This window comes from Neoarius graeffei, chromosome 20 (genome assembly GCF_027579695.1).
Source record: "Neoarius graeffei isolate fNeoGra1 chromosome 20, fNeoGra1.pri, whole genome shotgun sequence".
Taxonomy (NCBI): Eukaryota; Metazoa; Chordata; class Actinopteri; order Siluriformes; family Ariidae; genus Neoarius; species Neoarius graeffei.
The window spans coordinates 11402830-11419357 of record NC_083588.1 but is presented as its reverse complement, the minus strand read 5'-3'; the positions used below and the strand labels follow the sequence as shown (position 1 = coordinate 11419357).

General features: G+C 42.4%; 1 protein-coding gene across 1 annotated transcript in view; it reads right to left on the bottom strand.

Annotated features, from left to right (window-relative positions):
- Window positions 1-16528, bottom strand: part of fat4 (FAT atypical cadherin 4) — a 154738-nt gene that overhangs the window by 56573 nt on the left and 81637 nt on the right. The window contains exons 3-6 of the mRNA XM_060901236.1: window positions 11064-11325; window positions 9928-10278; window positions 2671-3593; window positions 1196-1370 (exon numbers count right to left, since the gene is read on the bottom strand). Of these exons, the coding sequence (XP_060757219.1) occupies window positions 1196-1370; window positions 2671-3593; window positions 9928-10278; window positions 11064-11325 (1711 nt within the window). The remainder of the gene's footprint in view (window positions 1-1195; window positions 1371-2670; window positions 3594-9927; window positions 10279-11063; window positions 11326-16528) is intronic.

The window sequence follows — 16528 nt, the reverse complement described above, 5'->3', positions numbered from 1 at the left end:
GGCTTTGTAGATTTTGTTTGAGAAGTTTTGCTGACCAAAATAACCAAGCAAAGTGCTCTCTCACACCAGTCGAAGTGAAATCTAGTCTGGTCCGACTGCAGTGAGAAAGTGATTCAACTCTGGAGCGACCCAACTGCAGGAAGTGAATCAAACATGCCGTGTATTTTGGGTTGTGGGCAGCAGTTTTTTGGAGCTGCGAGTTGCTAAACTGAGCCGTGACGAGCAAACAGAGCCAAAGGACAGTTTTAGCACTGCAGAAATGCCATGTGTTCTGGTTATTTGGACCTACAAACGAAAGAAAGAGAAAATGAATGGTGGATGCATGCACATGTTCATTAAATTGGTGTCAGCTCCGTGTTTTCGGTTCTCGCCTCGGACGACTTTTGAGATTTTCAAATGCACTTGATGAATGAATGAATGAATGAATGAATGAATACATAATTCTATGAATACATGTTTAGCCCTGTATGCCCATCCAACAGCATTTTTTTTTTTACTTTTTTTTTTAATTGTGCGCTCTTGGAAATTAAACCAAACCAAGTAGCAAATAAACTAAGAATATCAATTAAGTGTGAAATGTGTGAAAGCGCCCTCAGAAAATCTCCTTTCCATATTTACTAGATCGTCAGTTTCTAGACGATCGGTCATCAAAGCCTGTTTCGTTTTCTTACAAACTTTTTAATCTACTTTCTATACATTCATCTTCTGTTCACATAAGACATCTTCATCCTCAATCCAAGATCAAAATTCAGGAGATTGTACTTCAGAAAACTGATATGTTCCTCAGCTGTATATACAGTGTCGTATTTCTCATTGTATGCTGAAGCAGTAAAAAAAAAAAAAAACATACCCATCATTAGCGTGGGTCATATGACCTGGCTGGAATGTGGGCGGAGCCACCCACAGGCCACGGTGGTTTGGCTGCAGGAGGGCTGCACTTAACTAGAATAGACTGTGATCTAAACACACACTCATCTACAGACCTCCAAGCAATAACAACCTAAACCTCATATTCTCTCTCCTGACACACACACACTTTCATGCATGCATAAAAACAAAACATCCATACTGTCTTCAGCTCTTAGCATGGCAATTCCTGACCAATCTGGTACAATAAACCAGCTCACATAGGTGATCCTATGCATAATTCAAACTCCAGGTAATACGGCCTATCGGCATCAGTAGGCAGTCTTACCTGAGTCAATGGCAATGACAATGAGTTCATAGCGGTCCTGGATCTCTCGATCGAGTGTTTTTTCCAGTCTGAGTTGCCCGCTAGATGTCAGGCTGAACGACCCATCGTCGTTCCCTCCACTCAGAGTGTAACTTGTCTGCCCATTCTGACCGTAATCATCGTCACGAGCAACAACCTGCAAAAGGGAAGAAGAGACCAAGTGCATGTTGGAAAAAGAGCTAAAAAATTTATTTGTCTCCATTTTCAGCAATGCATTCTGAAATTGATATCAGCAATAATATGGCTTTAAGAATATTTCTGTTGGGTTTGGATGGTTCTGGGGCGGCATGGTGGTGTAGTGGTTAGCACTGCTGCCTCACAGCAAGAAGGTTCTGGGTTTGACCCCAGTGGGTGATGGGGGCCTTTCTGTCTGGCCTTTGCATGTTCTCCCCGTGTCCGCGTGGGTTTCCTCCGGGTGCTCCGGTTTCCCCCACAGTCCAAAGACATGCAGGTTCGGCTATTTGGTGGCTCTAAATTGACCGTAGGTGTGAATGTGAGTGTGAATGGTTGTTTGTCTCTATGTGTCAGCCCTGCGATGATTTGTCCAGGGTATACCCCGCCTCTCGCCCATAGTCAGCTGGGATTGGCTCCAGCTTGCCTGCGACCCTGCACAGGATAAGCGGCTACGGATAATGGATGGATGGTTCTCTCCAGATGCTGTGACTTTGGGTTTCTGGCTAGGCTGTGTGTTATTTGAATTTATTTTTTGCCTGGAGTAATTTTAATGATTTTTGTGTGATTTGAATGGGTCCTAGTTGGGTTGTTCTCTACAGGTGATGTGATTTGATGATGTGTGATTTGGACGGGTTCCTGGCAATGTTCCATTGTATGGGTTTTGTGATTTGGTTAGATAATATGTGAGATCTGGATGGATTCCTGGCAGGATTCTTCTGTGTGGGTTGTGTGATTTTGGAAAGGTTCCTGGTTGGGTTCTTCTCTGTGGGTTCTGTGATTTGGTTATGTGTGATTTGGATGGGCTCCTGGCAGGGTTCCTCTGTATGGGTTGTATGATTTGGATGGGTATCTGGCTGGGGTCCTTTGTGTGGGTTGTATGATTTGGATGGTCTCCTAGCTGGGGTCCTCTGTATGGGTTGTATGATTTGGAGGGGTTCCTGGCAAGGTTCCTCTGTATTGCTTTTGTGATTTGGTTAGATGATGTGTGATCTGAATGGATTCCTGGCAGGATTCTTCTGTCTGGGTTTTGTGATTGTTGTTAGATTGTATGCGATGTGGATGGATTTCTCTCTATGGGTCGTGTGTTTTACTTAGCTTCTCATAACATCCTTTGTGATTTGGGTGATGTTCTTGGGACTCTTTGAGATTCTGAAAGGTCCTATCTTAGTTCCCTGTGCACTCGACTTTATTTGAATGGGATTTTGCTGAATACACATACAATTTTTGTTTGGTTTTGTGTGGTTTAGGCTTTCTGCACTTGCCTGTAAGATGTTCTTGGGAAGGTTTCCCAGGTTCTCCTGGACATTGATGGTGTAAGGTGAAAGCTCGAATACAGGTGCACAATCGTTAATATCCAGCAGCACAATGTTTACTGTAGCACGATCAAACCGTGGGCTGCTCCCCCGATCTGAAGCCTGAACCACCAGTGAATACGAAGGGCGAGTTTCCCGATCCAGCAGCTTGGCAACAGAGATCGCACCTGTCACTGAATCAATACGGAAATCAGAGTGTCCAATGCCTGCTGCAATGGAGAACCTTATTTGTCCATTGGTCCCTTCATCAGCATCACTAGCAAACACCTGAAGGATGTCAGTGCCAGTGAGTGTGTTTTCTTCAATCTCAATATCGTAGATATTCTGTGAGAAGCTTGGTGTATTGTCATTTACATCCAACACCACCATGGTAACCTCCATCGTTGACGACAGAGGTGGCTGGCCTTTGTCTTTGGCGATGACCGTTAGCGTGTAATTGGCCATCTCTTCGCGATCTAGTTCCCCAATCAACTTGACATTACCATCAATATTTCCAATGCTAAATTTGTTTCTGTATCCACCACCAAGCAAATATTCCACATAGCTATTGGGCCCACTATCTGGATCCATCGCATGCGCTGTAAAAACTACTGTGTCCACTGCTGTATTCTCCTGGATGTAGGCCATCTTCTGCGAAATGAACACGGGTGAGCAGTCGTTGACATCCAGTAGAATGATTGACACCTGGGCAGTACTGGTAAAGCGGGTGGCAGGAGGCAGAGCCAGGTCATTAACGGTAATAACAAGGTTGTAGAAGGACTGAGTCTCCCGATCTAGAAGCTTCCGAGTTTGAAGGACACCAGAGTTAGTGATTGTGAATTGGGCTTGAGGATCTCCTGATGCAATGCTGTAGGCTAGTTGGGCATTCATACCTGAAAAGCATGACAGAACCTTCTATTAACTACACGAACAATTTGGATTATATACACAAGTGAGTTCAGGGCACAGGGAAATAACACAGCAGGAACCTTCCAACTGAGCCTGTTCAAATGATCCAAATGGAAACTCAATGACTGGATATGCATGTCATTGGATGGGCTTATAAATATTGGGTTGTTTTATAAATTTAATAAAATGAGCGCCAGAATACAAGACCTATTTTGGTAATTGCTCCGAATATACACACGGGAAAAGAACGGACTCTGTGAATTCTTTACACTGTGTGCACAATTATTAGGCAAGTGAGTACTCTGACCCTACCATTATTTCTATGCATGTTTTCCAACCGCAAGCTAGATACACTTGAATGCTAATTGGATTTAAGCATTCTCAGGTGGTATTTATTTGTGTAATGAGGGAGGGTGTGACCTAAAGTCATTAATACCCTATATTAAGGTGTGCATAATTATTAGGCAGCTTCTTTATCTCAGGCAAAATGGGCCAAAAAAGAGATTTAACAGACACTGAAAAGACAAAAATTGTAAAATGCCTATCAGAGGGATGCAGCACTCTTGAAATAGCTAAGCTATAGAAATGTGAGCACAAAACAATCAAACGTTTTGTTGCAAATAGTCAACAGGGTCGCAAAAAATGTGTGGAGAAGAAAAGACACAAATTAACCGCAAAAGACTTGAGAAGGATTAAACATGAAGCTACCAGGAACCCATTATCCTCCAGTGCCACAATATTCTAGAACTGCAACCGACCTGGAGTGTCCAGAAGGACAAGGTGTTCGGTGCTCAGAGACATGGCCAAGGTAAGGAAGGCTGAAACACGACCACCACTAAACAAGACTCACAAGTTGAAATGTCAAGATTGGGCCAAGAAATATCTGAAGACAGATTTTCCAAAGGTTTTATGGACGGATGAAATGAGAGTGACTCTGGATAGACCAGATGGATGGGCCCATAGCTGGATAACTAATGGACACAGGGCACTTTGACTCAGACACCAGCAAGGTGGTGGAGGGGTAATGGCATGGGCTGCTATTATTAAGGATGAGCTAGTCTGACCATTTCAGGTTGAAGATGGACTTAACATCAACTTCCAAACCTACTGCCAGTTTCTAAAAGATACATTCTTCAAGCAGTGGTATGGGAAGAAGTCTGCATCATTCAAGAAGGCCATGATTGTTATGCAGAACAATGCACCATCACATGCACCCAAGTACTCCACTGCTTGGCGAGCCCACAAAGGCCTTAAAGATGACAAAGTAATGACATGGCCCCCTTCCTCACCTGACTTAAACCCTATTGAGTACTTGTGGCCCCTTCTTAAGCATGAGATTTACAGCGAGGGAAGACAATACACCACTCTGAATAGCATTTGGGAGGCCATGGTTGCTCCTGCACAAAAAGTTGATCGTCAACAAATCAAAAAACTAACAGACTGGATGGAAGGCTCATGGCAGTTATTGAAAAGAAGGGTGGCTATATTGGTCACTGAATATTTTTGAAATGCTAGAAGTGTTTATTTGTTAATTCTGAGTTGTTTATTTGTTACACTGAAAATTAAAATAAACAAGTGAGATGGGAAACTTTAAGCTTTTCATTTAGTTGCCTAATAATTCTGCACACTTGTATATTCCCCTGAGAATGCCTAAACTCCCCTTTCCTTTGTTAATCATTCTGGTTTGAGGTTTATTAACAATTTGGATTGACTGAGAGCACTGTATTTGTTCAACGATAAAATTAATCATCAGGAATACAACTTGCCTAATAATTGTGCACACAGTGTATTTATTAACCTTTTCACCACTGTAGACTGCTATTCCGGTTGTAGTCAGAAAACCCCTTCTGGAAAAAGCTACACAGTGGTGAAAGGGTTAAATATGATTTAAAAAGCAGATTATTATTGCAATTTCAATCAGAAATACGGAATGAGTTTTCAATTATTTATGTGTGCTTATTTGGCAGGTGCTTTTGGCGTGACAAAACTGACCAAAAATCATTGGTGTGATTTGGATTGTTTTGATCAGGTTCTGAGAGTTGGTTGGGTTCTCTGAGATTTACATGGGTTCTCTGAGTTATCCTCGATTTGAATTTGTAATTTAGGTGGGTTCTCTCATAGTTGTGTGAGATTTGGTCAGGTTCTTTATTGGTTTTGTGGATCAAGCTGGGTTTTCTAGGGTTCTGTGACATTTGGATGGGTTTTCGACAGTGTTCTACATGGTTTGGATGAGTTTTGTGGGGGATTCTGTCAGACTTCGGTGTAGTTCTGGTGGATCTAGATAGAATTTCTCGTTGTTGGGTTGGGTTTTTTTTTTTTTTCAATTTGGGTGAAGCCCTTTACATGTCCTCCAGGAATTGAATGTATGTGTTCTGTGTGAATTGGATATGTCCGTATGGGTTCTGTGTGATTTAGGTGGAGTCTCAATGGGGGGGGAGGTTTACAAATGAGACCGTATACAGGATAATCCAAGGACACCAATGAGTTGTTTTAGTCGTCAGGCCAAAAGTAGTTCTGTGGGGTCTTCTGTTCACGAGCACAGAATCTTATCACTGCCCCAAATCATCATGCAGGCTTCTTCTCCAAGAAAAATAAAACAAAACACAATACATCCAAACATATAGAGCTGGGAAGCTCATGGTCTTCCTTTAGAGCCCAATATTAGGCTCTCTGGCAGCCCTGAGATTTGAATTCACCATCACTAGCGCAGAACCTTAACCACTGCGCCACCATTACTCGTGACTTGATGAATTTTTTATGATTTTAAACGATGCCGTTATGAAAGATCAGAGAATTAATGAAACTACATTACAGGGGTTTTAACCATGGGCTTGTATCCAACATTGTATCCAATATTTTTAGATCTGTATTATTTCTCCATTTTGGATTAACCTCTTATAAGAAACGTGAAGTCTAAAATTACCCAAAATGTCGACACCGCATCCCGTGCATAACAAAAACACCCTTAAACGCTGATATTCTTATTTGATTGATGCTTTTCCACATATTGTTACTGCAACATCTGGTACTGATACATACACATCCTCTCTGTGAATTATCTGAGTTTTTAGCTCAAGAATGCGGGCAAATCATAAATAACAGTGCAAGCTCGAGAATTAAGTGCATTTCAAAGAGGTAGCCTAGATTTACTTGACAATGGGAGAATTTACAACTCCCAAGACAGCTGACACAGCTCACGCTGCTGTAGTAAGTATTATAAGGTTATCATAGAAACATTTTTCATAGAATCAGTGTGTTTAAATGTGGACGCATTGTAATTTTTTTTTTCCAAAAATGCGCACTAAATATGTCAGTCATGAATGTTCTACATTCAGATTGTAGAATGCTCAAGATGAAGTCAAATTGAGCAGCTCTTATGCATCAGTGCCTTCCCACAATTCCCTCTTGTTTCTACAGTCAACAAGGTCATCATCCAGTCATCAGCAAAAAAAAGAAAGAAAAGAAAACTGGAATTGCGCATAATGTGTGCTAAAAGCCTGTGACGTGTTACGGTGTCTAAAATGTGCATTTGCTCGCGGTAATTAGTGCCACACTCAGTATCAGATGCCGTGTGAGCTGTGTTGAGCAATTTACTCAGTGCAAACAGGCTCAAATTGAGCATCGTTTAATGCTACATGCCGGACTACTCATGCGAAACGCCTCGGCACCTTCCCACAATTCCCCGTTGTTTACAAAAACAAATCATCTCTTCATCAGCTGCCATGGACAGAGAGGTCATGGCTTAGATAGTGCTAGGAAAGCCGTTCTGGGAGCGATATGGTCTCAGAGGATGAACAGCAGGCAGATGAGGATCTCAGAAAGATGGATAGAGAGACAGAAAAAAGACAGAAAGAGAGAGGGTGGAAAGAGGAATGTAGGTCACCATAACCACATTAGAAACCAATTTAGCGCGCAGTCTGAGAAAGGCGGCTTGGCGCTATGCTAACGCTGCCGTGCAAGCCGAGCCATGGTCCTAGTTTCATACAGTTCTGTGCAAATTAAATCTGTTCATGTTGACCCTAAAAAAAATTTAAAAAATGAAGAAAAAAAAAAGTATTTATATTACAGAGATGGTGATCTGGGCCCAGATTACCCAACTCTAAAGTCAAGATCGAGACATTTTTGGAGTGATTATTTCTTTACTGGTTTAACTCTCAGAGGTCTATGTATATTTTTGGCCATTTTGAATTCCAAAAAGTGGCCCTTTTATGTATTTTGTCCTTGAAGCTACTTGAGGGCTTAAAATGTCCCTATTTCAAATCAAATGTAGCGTTTTATATATATATTTTTTTTCAGCACAGATAAGGTCCTTGAAGCTACTTGAGGGCTCATTGTAGTTTAACAAGTGTGTCAGGTGAGGATATTAAAAGCTAAATCAATAAAAATGCAAACAATCGGAATGAAAAAATTAGTACTATCGAGAAATTTGACACAATTCCTTCTGATTGCTGTCGGGGCTGAAAAAGCGTCAAAAGGGTTTTCAATGACATGCCATCCTGCCCATGCATGGGAAGGTCTTTTGGAACTCCATTTCCATCAGGATTATTTATACCGAGATGAAGTTAAGCTAGATAGGGCATAACTGGTCCAAAAAACATAACCATCCAAACAGATGACTAAGGTCAGTAGGACAAAGCATTTCTAATGAACTAAAAAAAGAGTAGCCCCAACCTAATGTGTGTGGAGATGTAATGCTACGCTGCTTAAAAAATGCACGCAGGGTTATGTGCTAAGGCTAGAGCACTTAACGAAGCCAGATCTGCTCCATCTTTCAGCTCTCTGGCATCGAATAACACTGCCCTGTTTGCCGAGTATGTATGCGTAATATCCAGCATCGAAGTTGGGGCGTAATACTATAGTCTCGCTGGAGCCACGTGGAAGCAAACATTACAAAAGCCACATTTTTCAGCACAAATGGAAATCCGACAAAGATCAACATACTCCAAGGTATCTGAGGCTGAGAGATGACATAAAAATGGAACATATAAAGTCTTTCCCTTTACAAATCCATCCACGAGTCCTCAATAAATTTTAGCAAGTGAAGGTTTGAGAGATCCTGCTGACTCAGATTTGTGTTTGTTTCAAAATGGCTGTTCATTTAACCGCTCGTAATCTAATCCAATTTAATCATTTTCTACATGCACACAAGGGTAAAGTAACAGGGATAGCGGCCACATCCCCTTGACCAAAACTGACAGAAACGCGCATCACACCTCTTCGACTTGAACCGACAAGCAAGATCTTCTTTAGTAGGAATAACAAGAACAGAAGCCATGCCCTCTTCCCTGGTCCAGAGCCATACCTGCTTCACTAGGACTAACAAGCACGGAGATCATGCACTCTTCCCTGGCATTGATAGAAGCCACACCTACTTCACTCAGAAAAATAAGTGATGAAGCCACATGTTCTTCCTTGCAATTGATGAAAAGGGACAAACCACACTTTCCTCACTGGGAGTAACAAGTGAATGGGGCCATTCCCTCTTTCCTGGAAAGTGAAAGCTTTTCTGTCCTGGAACTGACAGAGACCAAGGCCACACTTGCTTCATGAGGACTAACAAGCTCAGAGGCCACACCCTCTTCCCTGGTTCTGACAGAAAGAGAGGTCAGATCTGCTTCACTGGGACTCAGAAGTGCAGAGATCGTTCCCTCTTTCCTGGTAATGGCAGAAACAGAGGCCACCCTTGCTTCAATCGGACCAACAACCCCAGAACCCATGTCCTCTTACTTGGTACAAAATGAAAACAGAGGCCACACCTCCTTCCCTCTGGGACTAACAAGTGCAGAGGCCATGCCCTCTTCCCTGGTACAGAAAGAAACAGAGGTCACATCTGCTTCACTGGGATTAAGAAGTGCAGAGACCATGTCCTCTTTCCTGGGAATGGCAGAAACAGAGGCCACCCTTGCTTCAAGAGGACCAACAACCCCAGAACCCATGTCCTCTTCCCTGGTACAAATGAAAACAGAGGCCACACCTCCTTCCCTGGGACTAACAAGTGCAGAGGCCATGCCCTCTTCCCTGGTACAGAAAGAAACAGAAGTCACATCTGCTTCACTGGGACTAAGAAATGCAGAGACCATGCCTTCTTTCCTGGTCATGGCAGAAACAGGTCACCCTTGCTTCAGTAAGACTAACAACCCCAGAACCCATGTCCTCTTCCTTGGTACAAATGAAAACAGAGGCCACACCTTCTTCCCTGGTACTGACAGAGTCAGTGGATAGAGTCTAACTGACAGAATCAGTTAGTCCACTCTGTCACGGCGACGAACCACCACATGGGCCATGCCTTCTTTCCCGGAGTATTCTTGCATATCTTACCATCGTCAGCGTCGCTTGCTGCTACGGTAAGAACAGGCGATCCAAGACTCAAGTCCTCCAAGACAGACGTGCTATAAACAGACGCGTTGAAGGTTGGCTTGTTATCATTTATGTCCAGGATGTTAAAATACACCCGAACAAGGCTGGCTTGGCCTCCACCATCCTCTGCCTTCACAGTGATGATGTAATACTGCTGCGTTTCATAATCCAGCGGCCTCGTTACGTTAAACACTCCGGTGACAGGGTTGACTAGGAAGGTGGAATCATCATCGTCTTCCTCGAGAGAGTAGGTCACTTCACCATTCGACCCGGAATCCGAGTCACTCGCCAGAATGGCCGCCACAATGGAGCCTGAGAAGAGAAAATGCAGAGAGAGTGAGAAACAAGAGGCAGCACAACATGGCATGGATCAAAGCAAAGCTGAACCACATTTTACAAAACACACAATGAATGCTGACTTGTACTTTTCCCTGTTCCCAGTGGAGTTTATTATTGTTGTGCAGTTTGAATTTTTTTTTGCGGTTTTGGGAAACGCAGACGTCGTGTTCATTCTGTATAAAACCCTAGCAGAGGCTTTGACGATGAACAGGCAGTGTGGGTTTGATTTTCTGCAGGATAAATGCTGAGAGTCACCCGCTTGTTGTATTTAGTCTGGCATGACCACTCCTAGATGGTTTAGAGGCTTGATCCTGTTTTAGTACTGTACACGCAACCCATGCCCTAGGTCCTAGATTGAGTTACTCTAAATCAGTGTTGTCTAATCTACTCCCAACAGATCTCGTACTCATTATGTCTCTGTTGTATCTGACCAATGTTTTGAGGGAAATGTTCTTATGGCCCTATCATTATGTGTGTGAAAACGTGTGTGTGGTGTCTAGTAAAGTGTGTTTCACCTTCAACTCACAGGCATCTTTTATCAGTGATCTATAAACTCATCACTTCATCATTATGTTGAGTCATTTGGTACCGGTAAAAAAAATTAGCAATAAGACTGGAACCTGATCTTCTATCAATATCCATGAAAAAAAAAAACTCAGCCAAAAGTAAAGGTACAAACGTACAAAACCTGCATGTGGTGTTATAATTATTATTACTGCATTCCAATACACAGATTAATAAGTATTAAATGGATTTACCTGGAGCCATATCCTCTGGGATATCGAAAGAGTACACCGAGCGAGAGAACTTCGGCGTGTGATCGTTAATATCACTGACGGTGATATTGACACGCATGTCTGAGGACTGCTGTCCGTCATCTGCTCGGACAAGCAGAGAATATTTTGACCGTCGTTCTCTGTCCAGTCGCTTTGTGGCAATCAGGTCACCTGATTCGGGATCGACACGGAAGCTGTCGTCTGCTCCACTAATGATGGTGTAAGTCACCAGGGCATTTGGACCCTGCAACAGAATTAAAAGAGTAATTTGTAGAAAATTGGCAATGATCAGAAAATTTCTAATACCGTTAATGTGACATCATACTTATAGTGTTCTATGATGCACTGAAAACAGTAACAGTGTGTTGGAATATTTGGTGTGGTTTGATTAATGATGAAATAAAGTTAGCAATATTGAAGCAGGGTGGCACGGTGGTGTAGTGGTTAGCGCTGTCGCCTCACAGCAAGAAGGTCCGGGTTCGAGCCCCGTGGCCGGCGAGGGCCTTTCTGTGCGGACTTTGCATGTTCTCCCCGTGTCCGCGTGGGTTTCCTCCGGGTGCTCCGGTTTGCCCCACAGTCCAAAGACATGCAGGTTAGGTTCACTGGTGACTCTAAATTGACCGTAGGTGTGAATGTGAGTGTGAATGGTTGTCTGTGTCTATGTGTCAGCCCTGTGATGACCTGGCGACTTGTCCAGGGTGTACCCCGCCTTTCGCCCGTAGTCAGCTGGGATAGGCTCCAGCTTGCCTGCGACCCTGTAGAAGGATAAAGCGGCTAGAGATAATGAGATGAGATGAGACACATGGTTGAACACACATCTTAATATTTCATGAATGTCAAATGAATTTTGAAAAAGTCAGCAAAAGAATGCTGTATTTCCATCAGCTGTGGTTCTGTCAAATATTTTGAAAAGGAGGAACAAGAGCGGCGGCACGGTGGTGTAGTGGTTAGCGCTGTCGCCTCACAGCAAGAAGGTCCGGGTTCGAGCCCCGTGGCCGGCGAGGGCCTTTCTGTGCGGAGTTTGCATGTTCTCCCCGTGTCCGCGTGGGTTTCCTCCGGGTGCTCCGGTTTCCCCCACAGTCCAAAGACATGCAGGTTAGGTTAACTGGTGACTCTAAGCCCATGTTTACATTAGACCGTATCAGCGGATCATCAGATTAACGTTTTTAAAACGATTAGTGTGCACACAGCAACACCAATACACGACTTGCGTGCACACAGCAACACCAATACACGGATACGCTCGGCTCCGCAGGCATCCTGCGCTCCAAATCACTCCGCCCTGAACAGCGAGTGCCCTCTGGAGGGTGCGCACTCCGGCCTTGCGCAGCTCACAGAGCACGCGAGTGAAGTGCACAAGCTGTGATTCGGGACTGAGCCGCTGTGTGTGTGATCCCAGCGCATATCACTTTCCATTTGCAAGTGGAAGGATGGCAAGCCTAAAGACAATCATAACTACACAATGGGCAGTATTTGCATCAGTATTTGCAGTATTTTCATACTTTTATACTCTTTAATGAAAGGTGATACAAGGCGGAAGTCCGCGCCGTTTTTCAGCAGTCGCGTCACATGACCAACGCCAGCGAATCAGGAAGGTGGATGTCACAGTGACGTTGTCCAATGACGACGCCAGCTAGAGCTCAGCACAGCGTATCCACGTATTCTCAATGTTTACACAGCACCGGACCAGACACGATCTGGATTGAATACGTGGACCCTGGCGGATTCCCGTTTCCCGGCGTTTCCAGGCGGTTTAATGTAAACGGACAGTGCATCCGCGAAGAAAACGAGACAGATACGGTCTAATGTAAACTTGGCCTAAATTGACCGTAGGTGTGAATGTGAGTGTGAATGGTTGTCTGTGTCTATGTGTCAGCCCTGTGATGACCTGGCGACTTGTCCAGGGTGTACCCCGCCTTTCACCCGTAGTCAGCTGGGATAGGCTCCAGCTTGCCTGCGACCCTGTAGAACAGGATAAAGCGTCTAGAGATAATGAGATGAGATGAGATGAGATGAGGAACAAGAGCACTTTACAAACTAGTCCTGAACATTTGACCTGACCTTCTCAAATATTGCCTTGAAACAGCCTGTGTGGTCTGAAACTAAATACGCATGAATATCGAGAAAAAGAAAAAAAAGACAAGAACAACATTGAATTCAATGAAAAATTGTATCATTTGACATCATTCTCTAAACGTACAGTATTTAGACATCCTCTGAGACTTGGGTAACTTGGTTTATCCACCAAAGTGTTCATGATCTAACACTTTGAGACTGTATCACAGTACAACCATAAAGACTAGCATGTGGACATCTACTGCTGACTCGTGAAGCAGCTACGGGTATGTGATAATATTTTTCACAGACTTTCACAATTTCACCCAGGTCTGCCATCAATGAACCTTACTCTCCTGGAAAACACTCATCTACACTGGTTTGTTTGAACAGGTGCGTCCTGAGCTGTTTGAATCACCTGCTAAAGCATGTCTCACTTGTCTCACTATCCAAACTATTTCACATGCTAGCAAGCCCGAGGCTGGAAATATGCAATATGGAGCATATGTTGACATACAGTCGATAAACACAGACAAGGGTTTGTTGGCAGAGCTACGCAACCTGCGCATGTAAAAACTGTTTTAAATAGAGTCAAAAATTACCTCAGAAATGCCAGCCAACTTTGAATATTTTAGCTAGCAGACTAGAGTTAGCAGTGAAGATGTTCATGGCTATGTTCATGAACAAAAGTCAAAACTTTTCTCAGAAATCTTGCCAAGTTAATTTATTTTAGCTATCTAGTGAGTGTTAATGAAGATTTATGGTTAATATTTCTGACTATAACTTAAAAATCCTCTCACAAATCGTCTTAGATTATTTCAGGTATGTACCTAGTGTTAGCAGACTGTCGTTTGTTAATATACTGTATATGAAAAAAAAAAACCTCTCATAAATACTGTCATACAAATTATTTCAACTCTAGAGCAGTAAAGATTGCCAACATTTATACGTATAAATGTTGATACGAATAATCCTCTCAGAAATATGTAGCAATTAGCTTGAAGGTAGCTAAATATGTATAAATTAACTTTTAGCTCACTGGATATTGTTAGCAGTGGAGATTAACATTTATCGACTTAACTTTATACTGAGATTTATTCACAGTATTACGTTAGCTTGCTTTGCTAACTGGTGAGTGCATAGCAGCTAAGATTTTTAACATTTATGAGTATAACTTTAAAAATTCCCTTCAAAAATTCTATCAAGTTAAATTATTTTAGTTCATTGACTAGTTTTAGTAATGAAGACTGTTAAAAACTCCTGTCACAAATTCTGTCCTGTGAGCTGATATTAGCTAGCTGGGTCGCACAACTCTCTCAAATTAAAGTTCTAATGTATGTAACAAAGCCAATTTTGTGAAAGTTACAGATGATTTTTATCAGCGAGGTCTTTCTAGTGGGTGTGTTGACCTCTAGGTTTCCTATGTCTCTTGTCCAACCTTCAGAATTTATTGATATCAATTAGCGAGAGTGCTAAGTATTTCATTTCTTAACTCAAGTGTTGGGTTTCAATCATGTTGAATGGATGAGCATAAGATCAAATGACTTCCGATTCAGAATTAGACACACGTATTGCACTAAAGAACACAAGAAATTAGTAGGGCACTCAGTAGAGTGCATACCGTACCTATACCAAGTCACATATCTGGATTTGCATCAACATCTAATCAATTGTTCCTTGGCCCATGGCTCATTTTTCCTCAAAATTTCATCAAAATCCGATCACTACTTTTTGAGTTACGTTGGGAACAGGTAAAAAAAAAAATCCTGGATCCGTATATGTAACCGGATTTGCATCGAAATTGAGTCAATTGTTCTTTGGCCAACGGCCCACCTTTCCTCCAAATTTCATAAAAATCTAATCACTTCTTTTTGAGTTACGTTGGGAAAAGTCAAACAAACAAACGGAGGCGAAAACATAACCTTCTCCAACAAAGCTAGCAGAGGTAACAAGCAAGTTGGTGGAGGTTCTAACAATGTTTCGAACAATAAAAACTGGTGAGAAAGTGTTCAAGTTTCACTAGCTTAACACTTTATTATTTGAACAGCAGGGAGCCATCCAATAATCATGGTCAGAGCCTGAAGCAAGTCAGTAAATCCAAGAGATAGGGTCAAAATCAATTACTGTCATTAAATTGCCAAGAACTTGGCACTAGCAACAAGACAGCAAGAAACAGAGTCAGAGGTAATGTAGCAATACTAACAAATGCCTCAATTGTATGAACGCACAGATTTCACTTTAACAAGATTCCTTGGTGGTCATTATTTCATTTTAAAGTATTTACTGTATGTGGTGTTATTCTCCAGTTCCAAAGAACGGCACTGAGGCTTAATCTGAGTTTGTTGATTTATGTAGTCTTTTACATTAACCACAAATTTTGCTACTGAAAAGGCTAAAATAGTACAAAGTAATGGCGTTCAATTTTTTTCTTTTGTGACAATGTCCTAAACCACATCTTCTCTTGATGACTATTATTTGAATCTGAAAACCAAATAAACAAGAAACTATTTGAAAAATGTGGGGAATGAGACAAAGAGAGAGACAAAGATCGTGTTGAAGACAGGGAGTGTAAAAAGCAGAACCAGAGCTCGGTAGCAGTCAAATGGTGTATGATCTCAGAGGAACTGCCCTGCTCTTTGAACTTGGACTGGTGTTGCATTCCTCCATAAATTCAGCTAATAGATCCCTTGATACCTGCATGGAGCACAAGCGCTACACATGTGATACTATCGCAAGCCAGAGGAGAAAAACTGTGCAGACGGACTGTGATGGGTCTATTTAAAAGTGAAAAACAATGGAGGCCCAGACGACTGGCTCCATGCACGACAGGATTCAAAGAACACCACTCAACATGCTGTCAAATATGTTTTCATACAAAATAAAGAAGTGACACTGGAATTGACTCTTTACAACTTGAGAGAAATTGTGTCGTTTCAATGTTATATGTGTATTCATTTTATACAATGTGACTTACAAAGTGTGGCAGAATCCTATCCAAGCCTATGGCTGAGTATTGAGGATTAAGGGTCTTGTTCGAGGCACCAACAAGCACTCTCTGGCACTCATGGGACTGAAACTGTCTGTTTAATTACCAGTAGCATGAACACCTGAGGTTCTGTTGCTTTGGAACTCTGTGTCTGCAGTAAAAACGAAATGCACAACGTACAGCCAAATGTCCGAAACCACATCGGCAAGTAAACATCAGTAAACAACTGAAAATGATTTGAGGTGAGCAAGTGATGTTTTAGGCATGCATTTTGCACAATGCTAAACTGATGGTTTTATGCTTCACTTAGTAGGAAGTGACATAAGCCTTGGAACTCTAGCACAAATCTAAAGGAACAAGCAAACATGCCCTGGATGGACTGAATACTAGTACAATTGGGGGTGAA